This window comes from Balaenoptera ricei, chromosome 15 (assembly GCF_028023285.1).
Source record: "Balaenoptera ricei isolate mBalRic1 chromosome 15, mBalRic1.hap2, whole genome shotgun sequence".
Taxonomy (NCBI): Eukaryota; Metazoa; Chordata; class Mammalia; order Artiodactyla; family Balaenopteridae; genus Balaenoptera; species Balaenoptera ricei.
Genome location: NC_082653.1, coordinates 15852257 through 15878248, shown reverse-complemented (window position 1 = coordinate 15878248; position 25992 = coordinate 15852257). Strand labels below are relative to the sequence as shown.

The following is a 25992-nucleotide window of genomic DNA, read 5'->3' as shown; positions in this document are numbered from 1 at the left end:
CAATTATAAGAAAGCTTGGGATCACATTGGGCCCACCCAGATCATCAAGGTAATCTTCCATCTCAAGGTCACTTGATTAGCAACCTTAATTCCATCTGCAACCTTAATTCCCCTTTGCCACATAACCTAACATATTCATAGGTCTCAGGGATAGGACGTGGGCATCTTCAGGGAGGCCATTATTCTGCTGACCACAGCACCTTATGAGATAAGAACTTTCCTAACCCCATTTTAAACTGGGGAAACTGAGGCATCCCAAGTTCACACGACTGGTAAGTGAAAGAAGGATACGATCCCAGGCAGTCGGGGTGCAGAGTCCGTGCTCTACGTGCTGCTGCTGCCGCTTGTTCATCCACAAACAATCCCTGGATGTGTGCTCTGTGCCAGATCCGGTTGCTGGGGACAGGCTGGGGACCAAGATGGGATCCCTGTCCTCACGGGGACACATATATGGAACGCGAGAATTACAATGCAGTGGGAGGAATGAGAGATGGCAGGAGCACGGGAAGTCTTCAAGGAGCACAGAGGAGGGACACCTTAGGAGTCAGGAAAGGTGTCCAACTAAGGGAGAGGTGAAGGATGAATAGGGCGTTAGCCAGCAGCCCCTATCACATAAGGAGGTTGTGAGGATTAAATGCATGAATACATGTAAAGTGCTTCAACCAATGCCTAGCCCCTAGCAGGCATTCAATAAATGTTGGCTGTTGAATGGGCTGGGGAGAGGACTGTTCCAAGCAAAGCAAGAGTTTGCCCAAGGAGCTGAAAGTTTAATGGAGCTGGAGCAAAAAAATGCAAAGGGGCTGCAGGAAGAGGGGCTGGAATGGTCACAGGGGGACAAGTGATGCATGTCAAGGCTGCAGCAGAGACCTGGGAAGGTGGGTGCCCCAGAGAGCTGCAGGAGAGGCTGCCTGTGCTCTGCCCAGACTCCCCATGAAGGCTCACCCAGGACTCCGAAATGAGTGTCGCCTTGGTGCTGGGGGGGCAGGGGTAGATTCCTCAGGGAGTGAGGTCAATGGAAGGTGCCCCAAGCGTCCAGCTGTTCAGGCCAAGGACCCCGAGATCATCCTTGAGTCGTCCTCCCCTTCGCCCTCCACACCCAACCCCCTCAGCAAGTCCTGTTGCTGTGCGCATCTGGGTAACGCTAGCTGTGGTAACAGATGGACCCCAGACGTCAGGGGCTTAATGCCACAGAAGTTCAAATTAGGTGTTCCTTTGGGAGACCCTTTGCAATGTGTCATTGCACCCCAGCTCCTCCCACCCCGTGGCTCTGTCCTCTCCTAAAGAATAGGTGTCCACATTCAGTCTGCAGTTGGGGAAGACAGGTGGAGGAATGGCGTGCGGGAGGGCTTTATGGGCCAGGCCTGGAAGTGGCACAGGTCACTTCTGCCCTCATTCCACTGTCACATGGACACCCCTAAGTGCGAGGGAGGCTGGGAAATGTGGCTGGCCGTGTGTGCCCGGCTCCACCCCCGGCGCCAACATCTCAGATCCACCCGCTTGTCTCCACCTCCAGGGCGATGCCCCTGATTCCAGCCCACCCTAAGCACACATTTGGACGACAAGAGTCTCCAAACTGGGGACTTCCCTGGCGGTCCAGCGGTTAAGACTCCGTGCTTCCACTGCAGGGGGCCCTGGTTCAGATCTCTGGTTCGGGAATTGAGGTCTCGTATACCTGGCAGCGCGGCGAAAAAAAAAAAAAGTCTCCTAACTGACCTTCACTCTGGGCCACCATCCCTTTCCCACATGACAGCCAGAATGCTTTTTTTTTAAAATGTCAATCAGATTGTTGGTGTTTGTTTTCCTGCTTACAACCTTTCTAGGGTTTTCTTTTTCTTTTTTTTCTCCGCCGCGCCCCGTGGCACGCGGGATCTTAGTCCCCTGGCAGTGGAAGCGCGGAGTCTTAACCATTGGACCGCCAGGGAAGTCCCTCTAGGGTTTTCCATTGTACTGAAGAATAAACCTTCGGGAGGGCCTGTAAAACCCTGTGTGAAGTGGACTCTCTGTCTTCCTTCCAATCCCCACTCCCACCCTTACTCCCCCAGCACCCCAATTATTGTGGTTCCAGACACACTGGCTTCTCTGCTTAAAGGACCCGCACTTGCTGCCTGGACGCTTCCGCCCCAGTCCCTCCCCAGGGAGGCTTTCTCCCCCCAACCTTAGCTGGCGATCCCCCCCACCCCCGCAAGAAGTTTTCCTTCTTTCTCACACTTTTCTTAAATTATCTCTTTGTGTGTTTGCTTTTTAGCCAGCCCTCCATCCTAGGATATCAGCTCTATTTACATCAGGAATCTTGTTTGCACCAGTAGGTGCTTTGGTAAATATTTGTTGGATGACTGACCAAACGAAGAAATGAACGACTTGCCCAAGGTCACAGGACGAGATAGTGGTGGAGACAGGGCTCCTGCAGACCTGGGCTTTGGGCGCTTTGCTCCCGCTATCTGCTGACACCTTAACCCCGGGGCCCCACCGGGTAAACAAAGGCAGGTGTGCGGGGTGGGGGGGCGGCAGGGAAGTGGCAGCTGCAGGAGCCCCCTCGGCCCTCCTCGCCCCCTCGCCCCGCCCCGCCGAGGCCCCGCCCCTGGGTACCGCACCCCAGCCGCAAGCAGCCCTGGCTCCTGCCGCATGGGGCGCGGGCCGGCCGTCGGGGCGCATGGACGGGGCGGCGGTGGGCACGGTGCCGGGCTGGCGAGCGGGGCCCAGGGCTCAGCGATGAGGAAGCAGAGCGTGCGCACCGCCGCGCTCATCCTGTGCATCCTGTCCTACCTGCTGGTGGGCGCCGCCGTCTTCGACGCTCTCGAGTCCGAAGCGGAGAGCGGCCGCAAGCGGCTGCTGGCCCAGAAGCGGAGCGAGTTGCGGAGGAAGTACGGCTTCTCGACCGAGGATTACCGCGAGCTGGAGCGCCTGGCGCTGCAAGCCGAGCCGCACCGCGCCGGCCGCCAGTGGAAGTTCGCCGGCTCCTTCTACTTCGCTATCACCGTCATCACCACCATCGGTGAGCGGCCCCGGCGCCTCCCCTCAGCGCTCGCTCCATCCCCAGCTGCCCGCGGCGTCCCTGGGTTTGAATCTCACTTCTGCCCCTGTCCAGCTGGGTGACTTTGGACCAGTCATTTCAGCTCGCCGAGCCTCACTCGCCTCCCTCTGTCGAATGGGCTGTCTGTCATTCCACGCAGGCAAGGCTGGGAGGAGCCAGTAGGTCCCGTTTGCCAAGAGGCTTGGCCCGCAGGAGTGTCAGAAAACGCCCCAGGGGCTGGCAGACGGATGGAATGGGGCCGGAAGCCCAAATGGCTGGAGTTGCTTCCTTGCCTGGCTGCATCACGCTGGCTGTGTGACCTCAGACCAGTTGCTTAACCTCTCTGAGCCTCAGTTTTCTCCTCTATAAAATAGGGGTGCTAATAGGCCCTATCTCAAGGCTGTAGTGAGACAGTTATCGTTAAGGAGATAATATATGCAGAAAGTTTTAGCACAGGACCTGACACATAGAAAGCACTAAAAAAAAGATTGATTTTTGTATTATGACACAAAAGAGAATGGGCACCTACTCTATCTTAGCCCCTGCAGTATGGCCAGTGCCTAGCCGGTAGTAGACACTCAATAAATATTTGTTGAAGGAATGACTGATTACCACCAGCTTTGGACCTCACCCTCGGGGATCCAGAGCACTTTCTCTGCAGTATCTGGACCGCCAGCCGTTGCCATGGCTACTGTCTGGCTGGTACCTGCTGAGCCTAAGCCTGGGGAAGCAGGAAAGGAGAGAAGCAGGCTCTGCAGGGCTCCACGCTGGGTGCCAGCCACTCCCCAGGCCCCAGCTGTGGATGTCCAGGTGTCCCTTTGGGCTTAGACCACCACCCTGCAGTGCCGTGGAGAAAGTTCCTCCGTAATGCTCTTGCAAGCCAATGTGAGTTTGTGGGTTTAGCAGTGGAGTTAGAAGCCTGAGTTCTGCAATTACATCGACCAGAGTTCTGTTCTCACCTCTATTGCCTCCTGCCTTCTCTGACAATTGATTGTACCTTTCTGAGCCCTGGTTTCCTCAACTACAAAGTGCAATTGTTGCTACCTCACTGAGTGATTACCAGGTTTAAGTGAGGTCAAGTGTGTAAAATGCATAGCACAGGCTTGAGGCTAGATAGGGACTATTAATTAGCAATAATAACAATTCATTATTTGCCAACTGTGGGCCCAGCTCCCGTTCAGCCCTTTTGACCCCTCCTGTCAAAGTGGGTACCCCTGCTTGCCTATCTTGGCCTAGCCTAAGACCCTCCCTGTTACTGTGCCCAGTGGTGTGGGACCCTATCCACCTCCTTTGCCTTCCCCCACATTTTTTGGAGGCCTCCCAGCTGGATTTGGCCTCCTCTTCTGACTGCTCCCCTCTGACCTGCATCTGGGAGGGGGTGGGGGGGTAGGGGGAAGGGACTATGCAAACAGTAGTTTTGCCTCTTTTGGCCACCTGGGGGCGCCAGCACCAGCTGTGTGGTCCAGGCTGCATAAGCCAGCCTTGCAGAGAGCCAGGATCCAGAACCTAGGAGTTGAGCTCTGTAAGGACAGAAGAGAGGCACCGAGAAGCTATGAAGGATAGTGGTTAATAGCTTAGCCCTGTGACCTTTGGGCAGCTTCCTCCTTCTGAGCCTAGTTTCCTTATCTGTAAAATGGGGATAATAATATCATCTCATACAGTCATTGGACGATTAAATAAAATAATCCATGTAGAGTACCTAGCATGTTTAGTTATTACCATTATTAATTTTTCTTTCTGTCAAAACCTGACATACCCCCAAACAGCTAGAAACGGTACTGCCTGGCCTCTTATTCATAAAGTGGCTCCTCTGTCTCACACTTAGCACCTCCTTCAATCTGGTTTGATTATTATTATTATCATTGATTATTTCTTTCATTTCTTTTTTTTAAATAATTTTATTCATTTTTGGCTGCGTTGGGTCTTCGTTGCTGCGTGCGGGCTTTCTCTAGTTGCAGTGAGCAGGGGCTACTCTTTGTTGCGGTGCGCGGGCTTCTCATTGCGGTGGCTTCTCTTGTTGCAGAGCATGGGCTCTAGGCACCCAGGCTCTAGGCGCGTGGGCTTCAGTAGTTGCAGCACGCGGGCTCTGTAGTTGCAGCATGCGGGCCCCAGAGTGCGTGGGCTTCAGTAGTTGCAGCACGCGGGCTCTGTAGTTGCAGCATGCGGGCCCCAGAGTGCGTGGGCTTCAGTAGTTGTGGCGTGCAGGCTCAGTAGTTGTGGCACACGGGCTTAGTTGCTCTGCGGCATGTGGGATCTTCCCGGACCAGGGATCGAACCCATGTCCCCTGCATTGGCAGGCAGATTCTTAACCACTGCACCACCAGGGAAGTCCCTATCATTGATATTAAACTTTCATTGAGCCCTTAGTCTGTGTCAGGCTCTGTGCAGGGCATTCACTGGTGACCAGGGACACAGAGAAATGACCAGCATGGTCTCTGGCCTCATGGACCTCACGGTTGTCTAGTGGCAGCAGAGTTCCCCCCCCCCCCCAAATAGATAGAGGCAGACTGATAGGGCCATAAAGTAAAAACATGGAAGTGGAACCATAGATCTTTAAATATATATATATAATATTTATTTTATATATATATATATATATATATATATATATACACACACACACACATATATATATGGTTGATATTTCAAATGTTACATATGCACACAGGGTACAAAAGGTATAGGATGAAAAGGAAGTCTCCCTCTCTCCCCATCCCTCAACCCTTGGATCCCTTCCCTGGATCAAATGCAGTTATCAGTTTTTTGAGTATCCTTCCAAATATCTTCTCTATATATTCCTTTAACACACACACAAACATGTTATAATACGTTATATTATACATGCTGTTTTGTCTCTTGCTTTTTTCACTTCATATATTTTGGTGATGTTTTTACATCAGTCCCTGAAGAACTGTGTCCTCTTTTTCATGGCTGACTAGCAGGGCTCCTCAGCCTCAGCACCGGTGACATTTTGGGCTGGCTATTCTTGTTGTGGGGACTGTCCTGTGCATCAAAGGATGTTAAGCAGGCCCCTGGCCTGTACCCACTAGATGCCAGCAGCACACAGCCACCACCTCCCAGCTGTGACAACCAAAAATGTCTCCAGACATTGCCAACTGTGCCCTCGGGGGCAAAATTGCCCCCAGTGGGAACCCCAGCCAACGTCTGAATGGCGCCGTGGCTTATTTAACCAGGCTGCTTTTGATGGACACTTAGGCTGTTTCTCAGTTTTCACTATGACCAACAGTGCTGCAACGACAACTCACGTGCGTACATCACTTTGCACGTGTATGTATTTTGGAGGACTACCTTCCTCAGTGTGGAACTGCACAGGCCAGAGGTGTATCTACATTTTGGCAGATGGAGCTAATTTGCTACAGGAGGCATATTCTGTTGGGGAAGGGCCACCTGACTTTTCCTGGGTTATGGGACCCTTTGAGAATACCATGAAAGCTTTTGCTTCTCAGTCCTGGAAGAGACACATATCCACTAATTCCACAGTGATGGCACGGTGTGCCAAGACTCAGGGAAGCCCACTCATGTTTACGTCCTCTACAACAGCTGAGGGGACTCAATGAGGAACTCCACCCAACTGAAGAGGTGTTTTGTGAGAGCTGGCTTGGAGCAGGATCTGGGAAGGGAAACGTGGACTGGGGCAGGGGGAGAAGATCGTGGTGGGGAGGGGAACCATGAGAAAAGGACATACTGGTTGGGGAAACAAAATGGGGCGAGGCTGGAGAGGTGAGGGGGGTCCTGATCATGAAGGAGCTTGGACATCACCTGAGAACTGGGACTTTACCCTGTGGGGACTGGGGAGACACAAAAGATTTTGCTGTTTTTTCTTTCAAGGCACAACTTCCAGACATTAAAATTCACTATTTTTCAGTGTACACTTCTGCGGGTTTTGCCAAATGAAAACCTGTCTTGTAACTGCAGCCACGATTAAGACATAGAACATTTCCTTCGTTCCCCAAAATTCTGTCATGCCTTTTTTTTTGGCCACGCAGCATGTGGATCTTAGTTCCCTGACCAGGGATCAAACCTGCACCGCCTGCATTGGAAGGGCAGAGTCTTAACCACCGGACCGCCAGGGAAGTCCCCTGTCATGCCTTTTTGTAGTTAGTTAACCCCACCTCCAACTCCGAGGACTGGCAACCACAGATCTGTTCTCTGTCCCTATAGTTTTACCAGAATGTTTCCAGAATGTCATTTAAATGGAACCATGCAATAGGTAGCCTTCTGAGCTTGGCTCCTTTGATTCAGCATAATACATTTGAAACCCATCCTTTGCTGCTGAGGAAACTGAAAAGAATTCCACTGTATGGATGTACCACAGTTGTTTATGCATTCCCCAGTTGAGGGACATTTGGATTGTTTACAATTTGGGTCGATTATGAGTAACCATGCAAGGTTTTAAAGCCGGGGAACGACCTAGTTCGAACTAGCATTTCAAGATGCTCTGCCAGCTATGGGGGATGGGGAGGGAGACCCGGCAGGAAGGAGGCGGGTGAGAGTGTGAGATGGAGCTGGACCCTCATCAACCGTCCCCTCCTCTCTGCCTCCAGGGTACGGTCACGCCGCGCCGGGCACGGACTCGGGCAAGGTCTTCTGCATGTTCTACGCGCTCCTGGGCATCCCCCTGACGCTGGTCACCTTCCAGAGCCTGGGAGAGCGGCTGAACGCGCTGGTGCGGCGCCTCCTGCTGGCGGCCAAGCGCTGCCTGGGCCTGCGGCGGCCGCACGTGTCCACCGAGAACATGGTGGTGGCCGGGCTGCTGGTGTGCGCGGCCACCCTGGCCCTCGGGGCCGCCGCCTTCGCGCATTTCGAGGGCTGGACCTTCTTCCACGCCTACTACTACTGCTTCATCACCCTCACCACCATCGGCTTCGGCGACTTCGTGGCGCTGCAGAACGACGAGGCGCTGCAGAGGAAGCCGCCCTACGTGGCCTTCAGCTTCCTCTACATCCTCCTGGGGCTCACGGTCATCGGCGCTTTCCTCAACCTGGTGGTCCTGCGCTTCCTGGCGGCCAGCGCGGACGCGCCCGAGCGTGCTGCCCGCCCGCTCCGCCGGGGGTCGCCCGAGAGCCGCCGCCCCGCCCTGCCCCGCCGCCCCGCCCACCCCGCCGGCTCCACCTCCATCTCCTACCGCATCCACCAGCTGGAGTTGTGGGCCCGCGACAATCCGGGCTTCTCGCCCCCCGCGAGCCCTGGGGCTGGAGGCGGCGGCGGCAGGGCAGGCAGGCCCCTGGCCCGGCGGAAATCCATCTGACAGCCCTACCCTGGCTGGGGGTCGATCCTAGAGCCGGAGGGTCTGGATTCACCTGTCAGTACACCCTCCCCAGAGCTCGGAGAGGGGTGAGGGGCCGTGGCCTCAATGCCGTCCTCTGCCACGAGTGGTTTCTCATTTCCTTCTGTGGCAAGCCCCTCCCTCCTCTCCAAAAATGTATTAAAGTCGCATCATAAGCACAAGCATGACTCTAAACTCGCCCTGTAGGTGCAAAGCACTTGTGGTCCAAATTGTTTTAGAAGGCGTGGCCACTCCCGCCACTAAGGAGAGGCTCGCCACAGGCCCGTGTCCCCAGCTAGCCCTGCAGAACGGAAGCAGGTGCCCATTTTTCTACTGTGTGAAGAGGTGGGCTTTCCGTGTTGTGGGGAAATGCATGACTTCCAACACTGGAATCCTACCAGTGAGGCCAGCGGCTCCCACTACGAGAAGCACAGGGATCGGACGGACTGAAGGGAAACATTTAGGGTCCAGCGTGGACCAGTGGGCAAATCTCTGCACTATTTAACTGACTCCTTTCTCTTACTCGGCGCGCAGAGTGGAATTGGTCCCACCCCCAAATCTGATGCTCTTTGTCCTGGGCCAGCCCCACTTTGGGATAAGGGCGGGGGCGGCCTTGCTGACACCCGTGTCACGGTGGCACCTGGACCACAGTCTCTTCTGGGAACTGTGAGATCTGGGTACTGCCAATCACCCACAATGTGACCTCGGGAAGTCTCATCCCCTCCCTGGGCCTCAGTTTCCACATCTGTAAAATGACTGGGTTCACCCAGTACCCTGTTCCCTCCTGTGCATCTCTGGGAGGGTTCCTGGGCCAGGCCCCAGCCCCATAAGGAGACGTTAACAAAGCTGACGTCCCGGAGCACTCAGATCCTTAAAACTAAGGGCCTTTAGTGTCCCAGTGTCCCAGAGAAGTGCGTCAACACACAGCAGAGCAAGCCACGTTAGAAAAGCCAAAAACTTTAATTTTCAACATGAGCTACATGGTCATGAACACAATGCAACGTGACCCGCTCCAACCCAGGGGCCCAGGAAACCCTCCCTCCCCAAAAGCCTGAGGGGCTCCTGCTCCCAAAGAGGGAAGGGGGGTGAAAGGTGAGTGAGTGGAGAGTGGGCCTGAGGACCAGGGGTCCTGCCTTCCTGCTACCCCCTCAGGAGGCAGTGGTAGAGTGAAAGGGCTCCAGAGGTGATGCCTGAGGCCCCGTGTTCAAGTCTCCACTTTGCCCTCACAGAAGCTATGCGTCAAACGGGCACGGTCAGTGCCTCCCCTTCAGGGTTTGTGAGTCAGATGACCTCATGGACAGAACGTTTCCCGTCCACTCAGAAATGCTGCTATACAGACACAGGGCCTCCCCGAGCCCAAAGGAGTCATTACAGGGCAACGGGGGATGGAGAGGGGCACCCCAGTCCCCTGGGCCTGGCACAGGGCCGCTGCTCAATAAATAAATGCAGGTGGCCTTGCCTGACGCAACAGCCGTGCTCCAAGGGCAGCGGGGCTCAGAGGTACCTCTGAACACTGAGGTGCGCCCGTGAGCTCCTGATATAAGGAGCCGGATGGCGGATCAGCTTGTAAAGTGCGTGACCTCAACTCTCTGCTTCACCCCACGTTGAAGAAAGAGCTCTGAACTGCTGGAGAACTGAGTTCTCATCCAGGCTCAGCCACCAGCTCACAGTGGGACCTTAGCAGGTGCCTCCCCCTCCCAGGGCCTCAGCTTCCTCTTCTGTAAAATGGGGCTGATAACACAAGTGTCCACCGACTGCCCAAAGGCTCTTGTGAGGTTACACGCAAGGTAAAAGCAGTTTGAAAACAAAAGAAGTTTGAAAAGCACTACAGGAAGATCAGCTGTTGTTATATCTGAAGGTCTGGTGAGGATTTCCTTAAGATGAAGTGTACCACAGCCAGCTCACTCCCGCACAGCCCCAGGGAGGAACCAGTGTCTTGCCTCCCTCAGGCTGGTCTCGGAGGGGTTGTGGCCCCTTGGCGGGAGTCCCCACTTAGACATCAAGGCCTGGACCAAATCCTGCACAGCCTCAGTTAGTCAGGCCAGACCCCCAGGAGAGCGAGGTCTCTATGGCAACCCTTTCCTCCAAACCCGGGGCCAGAAAAGTTATTGGCCCATCAAGATGGAATCAAGCAGGGCTGGGTGGCCCAGGGCTTAAAGGTCACAAATATTTATCATGGCAGATGTACCCTGGAGCGACGGTCTTCTGTCCCACAAAGGAGGGACAGTGGAGCCCTCGTTTTGGCTCACTTGCTGAGGGGTCTCATCTTGGGCAAGTCACTTACTGATTCTGAGCCTATTTCCTCCCCTCTCAGATGGGCTACAGTTGGCACTGCCCATCTTTTCAAGGCCCCTGGGAGAAGGACACAGAGAGAAGGGCGGAGGAAATATTGTGGGAAATGGTGGCCCCAGCTGGTCCTGCCCTGGCTCCAGCTCAGCCTCTGGTGGGAGGAGGAGGCCCAGGCTGGGGGTGCCATAAACTCACAGGTGACCCCAGAGGCCTGTGGTCTCTTTGTAAAATGGAAATGATTTCATTTATGGTCCCAAAGCCCCTTTCGCTTTAGTGCGACAGGCAGATTCTGGAGAAGGAAAGTGGAGATGACTCCCTCCCACCGTACCCCTGCATGTGACCTTTGGCCCAGGGATTGAAAAAAGAATTGTCCCCTAGAGACCCCAGCCCCCCAACTCCTAATCCCAACTCCACCCTCTCTGCTCTTCTCCAAATGGGGGAGTTTGAGCTGGCAAAGGATCAGACAGGAGCAGGCATGAAGGTTCCCCAAAGCTAATGATGAGAATAGTCACCCCTCCCCAAACCCCCATCCCTTGGTGAGGACAGACGGTGGTTCCCACGCCCAATGGTCGGGGCCCCTTGGAAGGTGGCCATGTGCTCACAACGATGATACAAAGAAAGAGGGCTCCAGCCCTCACCCCAGCCCACCCCTCCAGGAGGTGAGCTGAGAATTCACAGAACAAACAAGAAAGTCATTGAGGGGGGCCCTCGGTGACCACCCTCTGGGTGTTATTGCTTTGGAGCACGCTCTCTCCCTTTATAAAGGCTGTGCAGACAACCAAGGGCAGGCTCAGGCTGGGGCGCACAGACCACACCCCCCCCCCTCTGGTTGAAACAGCCAGGCTCCGCCCTGTCTTTGAAAAGCTACCCCTGAACTACCAGAGCAGTGACAGCTGGAGAGAGAAGGCGCTCTCCTGGCTCAAAATATTACGAATGGTGAGTAATAAACGAACGGCAGAAAAATCACACTGGTTTAAAAAAAACTCACGGGGGAGGCGCTGATTCTGGGCCTCCAGAGCCCCGCTGCCTCCTGCCCCAGCCTTGGGATTCCAGCCACCACAATCTCAGGAAGGTCTGAAGGCCTCCTGGATCAAAGGGGCACCTCCATCTCCCCTTCCCAGAGCATGGGGGCGCTATACCTCATCCAGAACTTTAAAGGGGGCCCAGGGCTCAAACAGGCTGAGGGGTTCCAGGTGGAAGGAATCACCTGGTCAATAGCCTAGAGGGGGACCGGGAGCAAGGTGGAACTCAACACAGCCGGGCATCCTCAGCGGAAAACCGCCTCCCGATGGAGCCCAGGCCCCTCTGCCAAGGCTCACATCCTCAGGAGTGCTTCCTGAATAAAGTCAGTACCAAGGGTAATAAATCAGAGCATCTGAGTATCATGGGCAGCTCTGGCTACAGCCCTACATGGGGAGGGGGAGGAAGGAGGGGGAGAAGGGGGAGGGGAGGAGGAGGGAGAAGAGGGGAGGAAGAGTGGGGGGCGGGGGGTGGTGAGGGCGGCCTCCCGTGTGAACCAGGCTCCAGATCCAGGCCCAGGCCAGGCCATCGAGGAGGAAAAGGCCGTCTCCTGGAACGCACTCCATCTCCTCTCGCCCCGTCTGGGGACTCTGTAAGGACTCTATGTGAGCTAAGACCAGGCACAGGGCCTGGCACACTAACCCTACCCGGCTAACCAGGACTATGCCCTACACAGCAGGACTGGGTAATGAGGGGGGTATGGGGAGTGGGCGGCTGGGCGCCTCGCAGGGGAGGTGGCAGAAATGTGCTTCTAGAGAGGGGGGCCAGCCTGCGTCCTCCCCAGCATGCAAAAGGGCTTGTAAAGGCCCCGGGGAGGGCCCCAGGCCTGCTCGAGAAGGAATCTCCCAATTCTCACACTCATGCCTCTCCTCACTCTCTTTCTCTCCTTGAGCCAAGGTCACTGAGGCCGGGGCAGTGGGTTCTGCCCTTAGTACAGGGTGGTTTGTTTAAAAAGACTAAAATTGGGGAGCTCTGTTGCCTCCCCAGACCCTTAGCCTGGAGGCAGAGGGCCAGACAAGATAACCTTTGACCTCATCCAGCAAGGAGGGATTCTCCTACTTGGGAAACCCTCGCCTGGGTACCACCAGTCCCAAGCCCAGCTTTCCTCAGACTCCCTCTCCAATCCCGCATCTCCAAAATTCAGAGACGGTGAGCTCTCTGGAGCTGGGGTTCTCAAAAATCGGGGTCCCACAGCTCCTCTGCTAAAACACAGGCGACAGAGTTCTGTCCAGTCCACTAACGGTTTGCAAACTAGGTTGTTGCAATCCCACAGAGGCAGGTACCCTGGGGATCTGTGCCAGGCCCAGGGCACCCCTCCTGTCCTCTGGTCCCTGAAGGACCCCAAGTCCTAGAGCCACCGTAAGAGGGGCAGGCAGGGGACGGACAGATGGACTCGAACAGGCTGCGGCAAAGCTCCTTCCACGAGCAGGTGGAGGGAGGCCTGAGCTCCTCTTCAAGTCGGGGGCTTGGGGTCCCCCGGAGCTGGCTCCGGATCCTTGCAAAGCTGCCCCATAGGCTTTGGGGCAGGAGTAGCTGCCTGAACCCGGTGCCGCAGGAAAGACACTTGCTGGTAATTGGCACCATGGAGATGGCCGCTGGGTTCTGGACTTGGCTCCGGGCAGCGAGCTTCCAAGGAGGCAAAAAGGGGGAGCGGTCGGACAGTGTCTGGGGCAGGAGGATGGTTTGCTCTGCCACCTCGGTCTTTCCTTTCTCCGGATTGCAGCCACATCCACCAGGTCAAGAACCAGCCAAGTCAAAAGTGCAGCCAATCCCATCGGGAGAGGGAAGGTCTCAGGGGATGGGAGGCAAAGAAGGGGTGAGGAGGGGCCCTGCGGGGGCAGGTCTCCCCGTTCTGCTTCCCCGCTGTGGGGGGAGAACCCCATCCTCCTCTGTTCAATGTGCCCCTGGGCCTGGGGTCCCAGGTCGGGGCTGGGCGGTCTCCAGACCATCTTGGCGAGCCCCTCCCCCTCCCTGGCACTAAGATCGCTCGCCGCAGGGCCCCACGGTGCTCTCAAGGGACAGCTGGGATGCCTGCCGGAGCAGGGGGCCCGTAGCTGGGTCCACCATGGAGGAGGTGGGGAAGAGCTTGTACCAGCCCACGGCCAGGGTGGTCAAGTCCAGCTCCTCCAGCAGTACGCGGGCCACGCCCATGAACTGCTTCCGCTCCATCCGCCCGTAGTTCCCCCACACGATCACCTGCGGGGCAAGAGACACAGTGGTTCAAATCCTGCCAGCGCTACTCACGGGCCCAGAACCAGAACCTGGGGTCACCCCACGCCCCATTCGTCTCCGAGTCCAGGGAATTCTACCGCCTAAAATGGCTCGAGTCCCACCATATTCTCCTGGCTCCAGTGCCACCATTATTGGTCACTGGATGACTGGCTTCCTGCCTCTGGTCTTGCCATTTCTTTCCATCCTCCACACGCCCCATCTCTGAGCCCAAGCCTTGAGGGCTGACCCTACATGATGAGTGTCCTACCTGCCACCCCACCCCCTAAAAGGCCCTCTGCTTCCAGATCCTTGGAAACAAAGTTTTAAAAAGTGGCTAGTAGGACAGCTGCATGTAAATCAATGAAATTAGAACACTCTCTCACACCACAAACAAAAATAACCTCAAAATGGTTTAAAGACCTAAGTGTAAGACATGACACCACAAAACTCCTAGAAAAGAACTTAGGTAAAACATTCTCTGACATAAATCGTAGCGATATTTTCTTAGAGCAGTCTCTCAAGGCAAAAGAAATAAAAGCAAAAATAAACAAATGGGACCTAATCAAACTTAAAAGCTTTTGTACAGCAAAGGAAACCATCAAAAAAACAAAAAGGCAATTTACAGAAATGGCAGAAAATACTTGCAAATGATGTGACCGACAAGGGGTTAATATCCAAAATACACAAACAGCTCAGACAACTCAATATTGAAAAAACAACACAATCAAAAAATGGGCAGAAGACCCAAAGAGACTATTTTTTTTCCAAAGAAGACATACAGATGGCCAATAGGCACATGAAAAGATGCTCAACATCCCTAATTATTAGAAAAATTCAAAACTACAATGAGTTATTACCTTACAGTGGTCAGAATGGCTATCATCAAAAAGTCTACAAATAATAAATGCGGGCTTCCCTGGTGGCGCAGTGGTTAAGAATCCGCCTGCCAATGCAGGGGACACGGGTTCGAGCCCTGGTCCGGGAACATCCCACATGCCGCAGAGCAACTAAGCCCGTGCGCCACAACTACTGAGCCTGAGCTCTAGAGCCCGCAAGCCACAACTACTGAGCCTGCACGACACAACTACTGAAGCCCACACACCTAGAGCCTATGCTCCACAACAAGAGAAGCCACCGCAATGAGGAGCCTGTGCACCGCAACGAAGAGTAGCCCCCGCTCGCCGCAACTAGAGAAAGCCCGCACGCAGCAACGAAGACCCAATGCAGCCAAAAATAAACAAATAAATAAATTATATAAATTATATAAATAATAATAATAATAAATGCTGGAGAGGGTGTGGAGAAAAGGGAACCCTCCTACACTGTTGGTGGGAATGTAAATTGGTGCAGCCACTATGGAGAAACAGTACGGAGGTTCCTTAAAAAACTAAAAATAGAGCTACCATATGATCTAGCAATCCCACTCTTGGGTGTATATATCCAGAAAAGATGAAAACTCTAATTTGAAAAGACACATGCACCCCCAATGTTCATAGAAGCTCTATTTATGATGGTCAAGACATGGAAACAACCCAAGTGCCCATCAACAGACAATTGGCTTAAGAAGATGTGTACACACACACACACACACACACAATGGAATGTTACTCAGCCATAAAAAAGAATGAAATATTGCCATTTGCAGCAACATGTATGGATCTAGAGAATATTATACTTAGTGAAGTAAATCAAAGACGAATACTGTATGATATCACTCATATGGGGAATCTAAAATATGACACAAATGAACTTATCTACAAAACAGAAATAGACTCACAGACATAGAAAACAAATTTATGGTTACCAAAGGGGAGAGGGAGGGAGGGAGGGATAAATTAGGAGTATGGGATTAACAGATACCAACTACTATATATAAAATAGATAAGCAACAAGAATACTCAATATCATATAATAACCTATAGTAGAATATAATCTGAAAAAAATAACTGAATCACTTTGCTATCCGGTTGAAATTAACACAATATTGTAAGTCAACTATACTTCAATTTAAAAAAAAAGTGGCTGCTACGTGTATAGTGTACATGCTAGCCTCCTTCCTTTTTTCCAACAGACTCTTTTCTGCAGTGTCTTCCTTATTTCTTGGTCAACCTCCATGAGGTTGGAGGTTGGAGTGGCCAGATGGATGGTCTGTGGCTACAGGACCCTCATTTGCTCTCCGGCACCTCAGTTTCTAACTCTGCCCCTCTCTAAAGGTGGGCTGGCTTATCACTCATAGAGCCTGTTGTCTTAATGCACATGCTTTAGGGTCAGGCACGCGCAGGTTCTAATCCCAGTCCTGGCTGGGTGGTTTTGGGCAAAGTCGTTTAGCCTCACAGAGTCTCAGAGTTCTTGTTTGTAAATGGAATCACCCGCACTCAGCTTACCTGGCAAGCGAGGATCACAGGAGATAATGGATGTGAAAGCTCGCTGTAAGCTGTAAGACGTTCTTCAAGCATGCAGGGTAATATGCAAACAACATGGGCCATTGCTATTGGTTACTGCATGTCAGGAACTGTTCTAAGGCTAAACCAGCCTTAGATTCAACCTTCCCAACAACCCTACAAAAAAGGATTCCAATTTCACAGCTGTTTAAACTGGGGCTCAGGGAGGTTAAATCATTCGTCCGAAGTCACTCAACTAATCAGTCTTCAACACCCCTTAGGCAGCTGATCAGAAGCTCACGTCTGGTGTGTGGATGGGTTTGTTTTCACTGGTGTTATGGACTGAACTGTGTTCCCTCAAATTCATGTTGAAGCCCTAACCCCATAATGTGACTGTATTTGGAGACTGGTCCTTTAAGAAGGAGATTACATTAAAATGAGGCCATTAGGGTGGTTGTGGTTTTAACTGGTGTTGTTATAAGAACAGGAGATTAGGACACACAGCTAGACACCAGGAATGTCTGCATGTAGAAAAAAGACCATGTGAGCACACAGCAAGAAGGGGGCCATCTGCAGCCCAAGGAGGCCTCAGGAAACATAACCTGTGACACCTTGATCTTGGACTTCTAGCCTCCAGAGCTGTAAGAAATACATTTCTGTTGTTTAAGCCTCCCAGTCTATGGTACTTTGTTATGGCAGCCTTAGCAGACTAATACAACTGGCATTCCTCAATTGCAGTGGGTCTGTCCTGCTCTGACATTAGGCAGAAGGCTCAGTAGCAAGGACCCCATGTCAGATTTGTTTCCCCACTCCCTCCGCATCCCAGATAGGGATGTGCTCTGGAGCTTCTCCAAAGATGCTCAGGCCAAAATGCACAAACCTTTGTCCAGTGGACCAGATGTGGCCCCCAGATGGTCTTCTGGTTGTTTTAAATTGTCTCTGAATGTCTTTAGACCAGAAGGGTTTTTCCAAACTTTTTTGACCGGTATATACAGAAAGACAGACATTTATATCATCACCCAGTAAACACATGGGATTCATAATTGAAGCAAGTGCTCCACCAAATAAGACTTATCTTACTAAGACTTACCTTTCCTAGTCCTATTTCCTATTTCTTTCCTATTTCCTATTCCATTCCATTAAAAAAAATACTTGTTGAGACGCACTAAACTGATTTCACAACTCAGTGATGGGTCTCAACCCACAAGTTGAAAGACTATGCCCTAGATAGGACCTGGGTTTCCCAGTCTGGCAAAAGTCCCACTGTCTTGGTGACTTGTAATACCTTGGCCCTACCCTTGTTTGCTCTGCCTGCCCAGGTTAGGAGCAAGAAATTGAGGTATAAGCTAGAGGTGTCCAAATAGCAGCTCTGAGAGAGCAGGCATATGGCTCCTGCAGGCATCCAACCCGGGCCTTGCCGACCCCATGATGGGCAGCTATTTCTAGCTCCAGGATCCTCCTAAAAGCCAAGGAGCCAAAGACCTCTCTGGATCCTCCAAAGGCTCTCAGTCTATTGCCACTGTGCTCCATGCCAAGCCCCTGGCCTCCAGAGGTTGGTGGTGGTGATGGTGATGGTGATGATGATGGTGATGGTGATGATGATGATGATGATGTTAACGGCAGCCATTTGTACAGCCAAACTTGCAAATACTCTTCTTGCACAAAGCACACATTCCACTCTCACAGTAACATTATCAGTGGGTACTATTAGTATCCGCATTTTACAGATGAAGAAGCTGAGGCTCAGAAAGGAACTTGTTCAAAGTCGCACAGCAAGTTGTGGCGCTCAGATTAACCACAGTGCTCTACTTCCTCCAGATGAGGCCCTGCAGGGAGCCCCCCACCCCCAAGAAGCACCTCCTTCTCCCTCTGATACTGCAGCCCGCCCCGCCCCCAGGCCCCTCACCTGCAGAACTTTGCCCTGGGGACTCTCGGGAAACAGCAGCACCTGGTTATACAGCGGGTCCAGCGACTTGCGAGCGACTTTGGTCTTCTTCTTGGCAATGCAGATGCCGTTCTCTAGCAGGTAGGCTTTGATGTAGGCCGCTGGGGACAGAGGCCAGCAGGATGAGTTCTAGCCTGAGCCCCAAATGGTGGGCGGAGGGCACAGCAGAGGGACCCGCTGGTGGGGATCAGAGTCCCCCCAGGGGGTCTGCAGAAGAGGCAACAGGAGCAGGTGGGGGTAGGTGGTGGGGTGCAGCCAGGGTTAGCTGGGGCCTACTCGGCCCCCTCGGGTGGTCCTGCCTGCCTCCCCCTTCCTTTGCTCACCCTTTCCCTCTCTCAGTCCCTGGCTTGCCCACCCTTCCCGGGCTTATATATTCGTGGTTGACCCATTCACTCAGATGTCTGCTGAGCACCCACGGTATTCCATGAGCCCTACCAGGCGCTAGGGTAGAACCATAAACAGGAAAGACAGTCCCTGCCCCCCAGGAGCTCAGTCCAGCCGGGAAGGCTGACAAGGTCAACGGACAATTTCAACTGGGTCTCCAGAAAAAATCCTAAATCATCAGTTACACAAGAGTCACTTGCTTTGGGACTGAGGGATCCCCCAGAGCTGGACCCAATTTTCTCTCTTCTAGACCCAGACAGCCCTCAGGGCATCCCCCTGACCTCCACCCCCCACCCTGCAGACGGGAGGGCAGCCTCCACACCTGGCAGTGTCTTGGAGCCTGGCTTGGCCGTCAGTCCCCGAGCCTGGATGATGTCCACTTCGAGCTGACCGTTCCGCTCCTGCAAGCCGATCTCCACATCCCCTGCAGAAGGCCCCAAGAGCTGAGACTGGGAAGTGGCTTGGAAGCTCCATCAAGGACTCAGCTCCTTCTCTCCGCTGAGGGATGAAATCCCTTCCCCCTGCTCCCAGCCCCGAACAAGACCAGAACCAACTCCCACACCAAGCGCCCGGGCTCTGCGGAGCGCCTGGCAGGTAGGAACTGCGCTCCAGGCTGGGTGCTCAGCAGATGGAGCCAAGGCAGAGGGGAAGGAGGGAGAGACACGGGGCTTCTGGTGGGGACCCCCCCAACATTTGGAACAGGTCTTGGGACACTCACCCATCGGCGTGGTGGCCAGGGTCTGGCGGCCCACAAACTGTGCTGGCCCCATGCTGCCCAGGAAGTCACTGAACTGGGCGTCCGATGCCAGGCAAACTCCCCCATAGTTAAGGCTGCAAGAAGAAAGAATGAGACAAAAGCAGACGTTCCCAGGGGCCGACTGAGGACTCTGATGACTCAGGCAATCAGCTCCAGAATGGCCCTCATTCCACAGCGATTCTGTCCACATCCATCACCCAGCCTCAGGCAGACCGCTGTCCTATCTCTGCCTCCGTTCTACTTTAATGGCCCTAAAATCTCAGCTCTGACTCCAAAATTCCAGGGCTTAGCTTGTGTCCTGTACCTTTCCCTGTCCTACCTCTCCTCGCCGAGCCTCAGGTTCCCCCTCCATGAAATGGGTATGGTGACACCTGCCTCTCTGGGTGGCTGTAGGACTCACGGGAGATGATGTTTGTCAATGCCTGGCTCTATGGGTGAGAGCTGCGACACTCAAGTGTGGTCCAGAGACCAGCAGCATCACCCGGGAGCTAATTAGAAAGGGAATTGAGGCCCACTCCACTCCCCAGCTGCTGAATCAGCAACTGGCTTTTAACACAAGCCCCAGAAGACTTGTTTGCACTGGACAGTTTGAGATGCACGGCGCCAGTGGCTCAGCCTCCGAGGTTCCACTTGTTCTTGCCATAGAGCTGCCCAACGTCCACTCGCCTTCCTTTGGGAACAAGACCTCAAATCTCCTTTGGGGAGCCCCTTCCCCCAAGGCATTGATTCCCATGGAGCAGAGCAGACCTGGTTCCAGAGGCTGGCGTAGGCTCAGCCTAGCCAATCAAGCCGTTCCTTCCTTAGCCAGTGACTGGCTCAGAGTTGGGCGTGTGGCCCAATGCAGCTCACAAGAATCTGCCCGGGAAGATTTCTTTGAACTGTAGGAAGTGAGAAGCTCTCTCTTCCCATCAGATTTGAACCTGAGACAGAAAACTGGAGCCTCTGGCAGCTCTCTTGCTGCCGTCTGGAGCCCATGAAGGAAAATATCACACAGGTGGCACTGCGTGACCTCCTGGATCAAACTCTGCCTGAAGCAAGAGATACTTCTTTTTTTTTTTTTTTTTAGTTACATAAGTCAACAACAACAACAATTATTATATTATTTTGCTGAAACCAATTTTAGTTTTTTCTTTCCCATCTCCTAGGTCTGTTGTATTTAATGAGATCAGGTGCTAAGTACCATGCCTGATGTGCCCCTATTACCTTTAGGAGCAAAGCATTCTCATAGGAACCTTGCCACAAACAAAGGAGGTTGGTTTTGTTTTGTTTTGTTTTGACTTTATCAGCATTATTCAGATGAGGAAGCAGGTTCAGGCTAACCTAAAGCCAGAACTCACAGGGCAGAGTCAGCACTTGGATACCACACTTCTAAGGCCAACCTCAGGTGACTTTCCACCTGGGCATGTTCCAAGAGTAACAGCTAACTTTTAATAAGCACGTACTGTGCGCTGGGTTTCACGGCAGCAGCCAGAGCCTCTTTGAACAGGAAGGGGAGCCTGCCTTGGGCCTCAAGGGCACTGCACACTTTGTTCCCCAGCCTGAGAGCAGCTGCCACCCTGCCCCCAGCTCCCTTCTCAGGGAACCTGCTGGGCTCTCGGCCTTGAAGGAGCAGGAGGAGCATCCAAGGGAGGTGGGGGTCTGTGGTTCCACTCCGAGGGTGCCCCCTTCTGCTTCCAAACCACTCTGCTAGTCTACCTTTTCCCCAGTTCTTCAGAGAGAACAATTCACTCACGGTCTTCTCTGCCTGTACCCAGCTCTTCACACCCTAGACATGCTCCTTGGTGCTTGAACCACAGCTGTCTGCCTTTACACCTCATTGCTAATTCACAAAACCTCACAGTTGGCAAAGGATATACCTGCTGGCTCTGCAAACAGTTACAGGAAGGTGTCCTCCAACCCAGCAGACTCCCTATTTCATAGATTGGAAGACTGAGGCCAGGAGTGAGAAAGACACCTGTCCGAGGGCTATATGATGGCAGTGCCTGCTACTATACGAGGCCACTGCCCAATTCATGTCACCCAAGACTACTTGACCTTTATGTATAAAATTCCAAGCAAGCTGGGGGAAGAAACAAGAGAAGACTCCATGCACAAACACCTTACCATTCTGCTGAGCAAACAAACATATTGCCCCCAAAGAAACAACTAAAAAAGACTACTGTCTTCTTATGAGGCACAACCAGTCCTCTACCCGCCCACCTTGGGTTGTGGGAGCCCAGGGGTCATCAGAAGAGAGGAATCACTGCTGGCTGCAGTGGCCCAGAATGGACCAGGAGAGGAGAATTTGAACTGGGGGCCAATGGATACACAGGGTCCAGCAACAAGGGGAGAGGAAGGAAGGTCACCTCCCACATACTATCTTCTCTCTATCCTGACCAGAGTCACCAGCAGAGGGTCCTGAGGTCCTCAGGATGGTGAAAGCACAAGAGTAAAGGAGCTTAGTGAGGAGCAGGAGAGAGTAAGTACTTCTCTCTCGCCCAGGAGGGTGACTGAGACAAGGCAGGGGCAAGAGAGTCTAGTTCAGCACCTTGGAGAAGGTCTATGTTGCAGGTGTATACAATGTCACAGAATACAGGAAAGGACAGAGGTCCAGGAAGAAAAGAGGGAAATCAACTGTTTTAGGCTTTTGGACATTGAGGAGAAAAGGACTGTATTTAGCCACGGATGATTTATAATAGTAAAAATGGAAACAATCTAAATATCTGACAGTAGAGGAATTATAAACACGTATTGGATTAAAAAAAAAAAAAAAAAAAAGACAAGAATAAAGGAGCCTGGCTGGGTGCAATGACCAGAAACACCTGCACTGAAGTCTGCATGAGCAAAATACAAATGTCTGTATTAAGTCATTGTCATTAAGCCATAAGTCATTGATTTAAGAGGCTAGTTACAGCAACTGGTTTGACTAATGAATGCAGTGACCCTGTGCCCTGGCCAGAGCTGATGGACCCAGGGTCAGACAGCTGACCCAAGCTCAGTCAAGCAAAGGCTCTCTCTGGGAAATGAAAGAGAAGCCCGGAGACCAGCAGTCACGAGAACTGAGCCGTGTGAATGGCCTGTCCTCGAAAAGAGCCCCAAACTACTAGCCACCCAGTCCTGTCCACCGGTTCTTTCCTCAAGCGCATGAGATGTCCCAGAATCATTCCAACAGATTCTGCTTTGACTTACGTTATTGGCAGAGTCAATGGAAGGATAATAATTTGAGATTTTAGCCTGAGTACTTTTTCATTTTCATGATTTCCTACTACCTGCTGCCACCCTTTCCCCATTCAGGCAGGAGTCACGGTATCCTAGGTCTACTGCCTCAGAGAAGGGATGACCCGGTAGGATGCAGAGAACAAGACAGTCAGATTCTTAGCTTTTGAGTTTCAAATCTAAGAAGCAGCAGTCTTGGAAGGAGAGGTGCAAAACCTGGCTGTCCTGCCCGTGAGTAAACAAACCAACCCCAAATCCCCGGTCTGGGAGAGCAGAGGGAGTCAGGCAGGGAGGGAAGAGAACGGAGGAAGGTCTGGGTCCCCAGGCTGGGCTGGTGGTGCTAAGGGATGATGGGAAACTCCACAGAGGTTTGGGGATTCTGAAAGCAGAGGGGACTCGTGCCCATCCTTCTTATTGGGTGGAGCTGAGAAAAGGGCGCCATGCTTTGCAGAAATGTTGTCTAGTGTCCTGTCAAATGACTCTGGAGCATCTCTGAGGCTCTGTGTGTCCCTCCACGCCCTGGAGAGGAGCATATGTTCCCACTGCACCTGAGAGAGGACCAAACTAAGATATGGCAGAGTAGTACTGGAACCCAGGCAGTCAGGCGTCAGAATCTATTATCTCTACAATTATGCAACGGTGTTATAGAGAAAGTATGGAAAAAATAACTTAATTACCTGGGGACAGAAATGGATACCCGCTATTCTTGCAAACCCAAAGAACCTGAATTAACAGCACGAAAGCTAAGACCTAGACTCGCTCACAGCTGGTGACCTGGCCTTTCCTCCACGCCCGTTTCTCTTCCACCCCAGCCTCCTGAGGGTCTGGAATCCATTCTCTTAGGAGGGTCTGGGCTCTAAAAGCTCGAGAAATAGCAGTACCTCGTGGGATCTAAGGCACTGAAAGGGCCCAGCCCCCCAAGGCAGAGCAAGGCCTTCTGCAGCCTGAAACGGAAAGTTTCCTCCAACATCGTCCTTGTCTGCCTCAGTTCCTGGTGGGATTGTGAGCAGACAATGGGGACCTGGCAGGCCTGGTAACTAGCGGTAATTGTTTATAATATCTGGGTGGCGGCCTGATTTCCCATCCCAGGGTGCCTCGCTGGCTGCCAAGGAACCAGGCTGACGCCCCAGAAACCTTGAACGGATTGTCCCATCCTCCATGGGGCTGGAGGGAGGAAGAATAAAGTGGAGGTAGGTCCCTGCTGGCCAGGGGACCAACTACATCAGAGACCCCGCTCCACCTTGGGGACTTCCCTGGAGAAGGACGGAAGGCAGAGGATACAAAGTCAGAGCTGATCCTACTCCTCGCTGGCCAAGTGCCTGCTGTGTGACCTCTGGCCAGCTGCTGGAGGCTCTGCACTTGAATCTTCTTACCTGCAAACGAGCCCACACCTATCCTAGAGACACAGTGCAGCCCTTCCACTGCTGGGTGCCTGTGCTGAACCAGTTTTAAATGTTTTGAAAATCTCTGCTTATAGGATCCATTCCCAAAGGGGTAGGAAAGAGGGTGCTGAATCGGTAAATGCCACATACTTGCTGCTACTTAGACCATGCCTCGTTCAGCAGGAACTCAATAGATGTTTACTGCCAAACCCTTGGGCTGTCCCCAGACTGGGAAAATATACTGGTTGAGACTGAACTCGACATAATACAGACCTTGGGTTCCAGGGCTGTGCAACCTGAGGTAAGTTTGGTAATCTCTCTGAGCTGCATGTATAAAATGGAAATAAATTATAGTCACCTGGCTGAGCTGTTGGGGAGAGTCAACAGGATGACGCAGGCAAGGTGCTTAGCAAAGGGCCTAACACACAGCACGTGCTGAATGAATAAAGGATTGAGACGCTGTGGCTAGCGGGTCCCTGCTGCCTGGCCTGCAAGAGCCTCTTCTCCCTCTCTGTGGTGTTTTCACGGCACTTCCAATTCCAGACCTGTTAGGAAGTGCAGCATCTGGATGCCTGAGACAAAGCCCAGGTCATCTGGGGCGGGGTGGGAGGGGCAGCAGGGTGGCTACAGCAGCTGATTCTTCCAAGGGACACGTGCCACCAGGCAGAGGCAGAGACCTGAAACAGGATTAAAACCTCTGTTCTGCTGGCCTCTTATTTTGTGTTATTGGTGAAATTAGATTTCCTGCCTTTCAAATCCTGTTAGTTTTGTTTGTGGAGCTGAAACCCATTTGTCTTTTATTATTAACCTTTGAGCTCAGTTTGGCCTCTGGTTTTCCCATGTTCTCAACGGTTAAAGAAATAATTGGGTTATTCGGGGGTTTTGACTTCTACTCTCTTTTCCAGATGGATCGCCTGTCTCAACTCATCAGAAATTAAAAGGCGGCCCAGCCCTCGTGGTGAGTATGGGTTATGCGGTTCTGAAAGGTTCACGGGCTCTCTGTCCATCCATTCACCACCTGCCCCTACATGTCCATCGCCTATCCATCCACCCTCCCACAGCCTCGCTGAGCCTGTAATACAGTCGGTCCTGCTGTAACACAAAACATACATTCCTAAAAACCACAGTGCAGTGCAAAGTCCTGCAGTCAAACACAGAGCTTATGGGGAAAATATGGTTAGGGGCACAACACCCAAAAAGTGTATCAAAAAAAAAAAAAAGGACAGGGACGTAATAAAAAAGGTGGCACAGTCTTATACCTGTAAGATGGTTAAGAAACGCATAGATACTACAATAAATATGGTGCTTTACCTTGAAGACAGCCTGACGCTTGCTCTTGGAAATGAGTGTCAGCAGGTCTGCAGTGTGAGTTACTGCAAAGTGGTGACAGAGGGCTGCCTGAAACGGACGGGTGGGAAGCTGTAACGCCAGGTGTGTGTGTGTGGCGGGGGGGGCTGAGGGAGGAGGAAGCAAGGAGTATGTTTTGTGCATTCCTAAATGGGTGCAGTTTCCCGAGTTCACCTCGTGTTTCTCGTGGATGAAATCACACCTGAGCAAAGGCGAAATTTATATTGTGCTCAAATTATTCCAGAATACTTCAATCGCGTTGGAACAAATTTGTGTTTTCAAAACACGCACTGCAGCAGAATTGACTGTATGCCAGGATACACAGCTTCACACAATCCTGACTCCAGCTTCTCAAGTATTCAAGACATTCCCAAACCTACCCCTCCCCCAACCCCGGGCCACGAGAGCGTAGCTCCTAGGCATGAAGCCAGGGATTTATTTTTTATTGATCAAAAGCTTGCCATGAGCCAAGCACTGATAGTACTAAGTTATCCATATTAACTCATTTAAACCTCATTTAACAATGCTGTGCAAGCTAGGTACTTATTATTAATACCCACTTTCCAGAAGGGGAAACCAAGGCACAGAAAAGTTAAGTAACCCGACCAAGATCACGCCGCTGCTAAGTGGCAGACCTGGGATTTGAACCTGGGAGTCTGGTTCCGGGGTTCATCTACTCTGCCTCTCTGCTACACTGTCTCTGTGTCCCGAGGGGACCTTAGCCTTGCCCAGGGCAGAGCACAGGGATTTGCAGTCCACGCTTTGGGGTCAGGCAGGCCTGGAT

The 25992-nt window shown here is 52.5% G+C and overlaps 2 protein-coding genes across 3 annotated transcripts in view; one reads left to right on the top strand and one right to left on the bottom strand.

Annotated features, from left to right (window-relative positions):
• The first annotated feature begins 2709 nt into the window (after window positions 1-2709).
• KCNK15 (potassium two pore domain channel subfamily K member 15) lies at window positions 2710-8279 on the top strand. Its single transcript, XM_059897180.1, has 2 exons — window positions 2710-2992; window positions 7576-8279. Exons 1-2 carry the CDS (start codon window positions 2710-2712, stop codon window positions 8277-8279), a joined length of 987 nt encoding a protein of 328 aa, XP_059753163.1.
• Window positions 8280-13583: 5304 nt separating this feature from the next.
• The window catches only part of RIMS4 (regulating synaptic membrane exocytosis 4), a 60782-nt gene continuing 48373 nt past the window's right edge, over window positions 13584-25992 (bottom strand). For both annotated transcript variants that reach the window (XM_059897044.1, XM_059897043.1), the window contains exons 3-6: window positions 19246-19358; window positions 18850-18951; window positions 18105-18244; window positions 13584-13802 (exon numbers count right to left, since the gene is read on the bottom strand). In XM_059897044.1, the coding sequence (XP_059753027.1) occupies window positions 13584-13802; window positions 18105-18244; window positions 18850-18951; window positions 19246-19358 (574 nt within the window). The remainder of the gene's footprint in view (window positions 13803-18104; window positions 18245-18849; window positions 18952-19245; window positions 19359-25992) is intronic.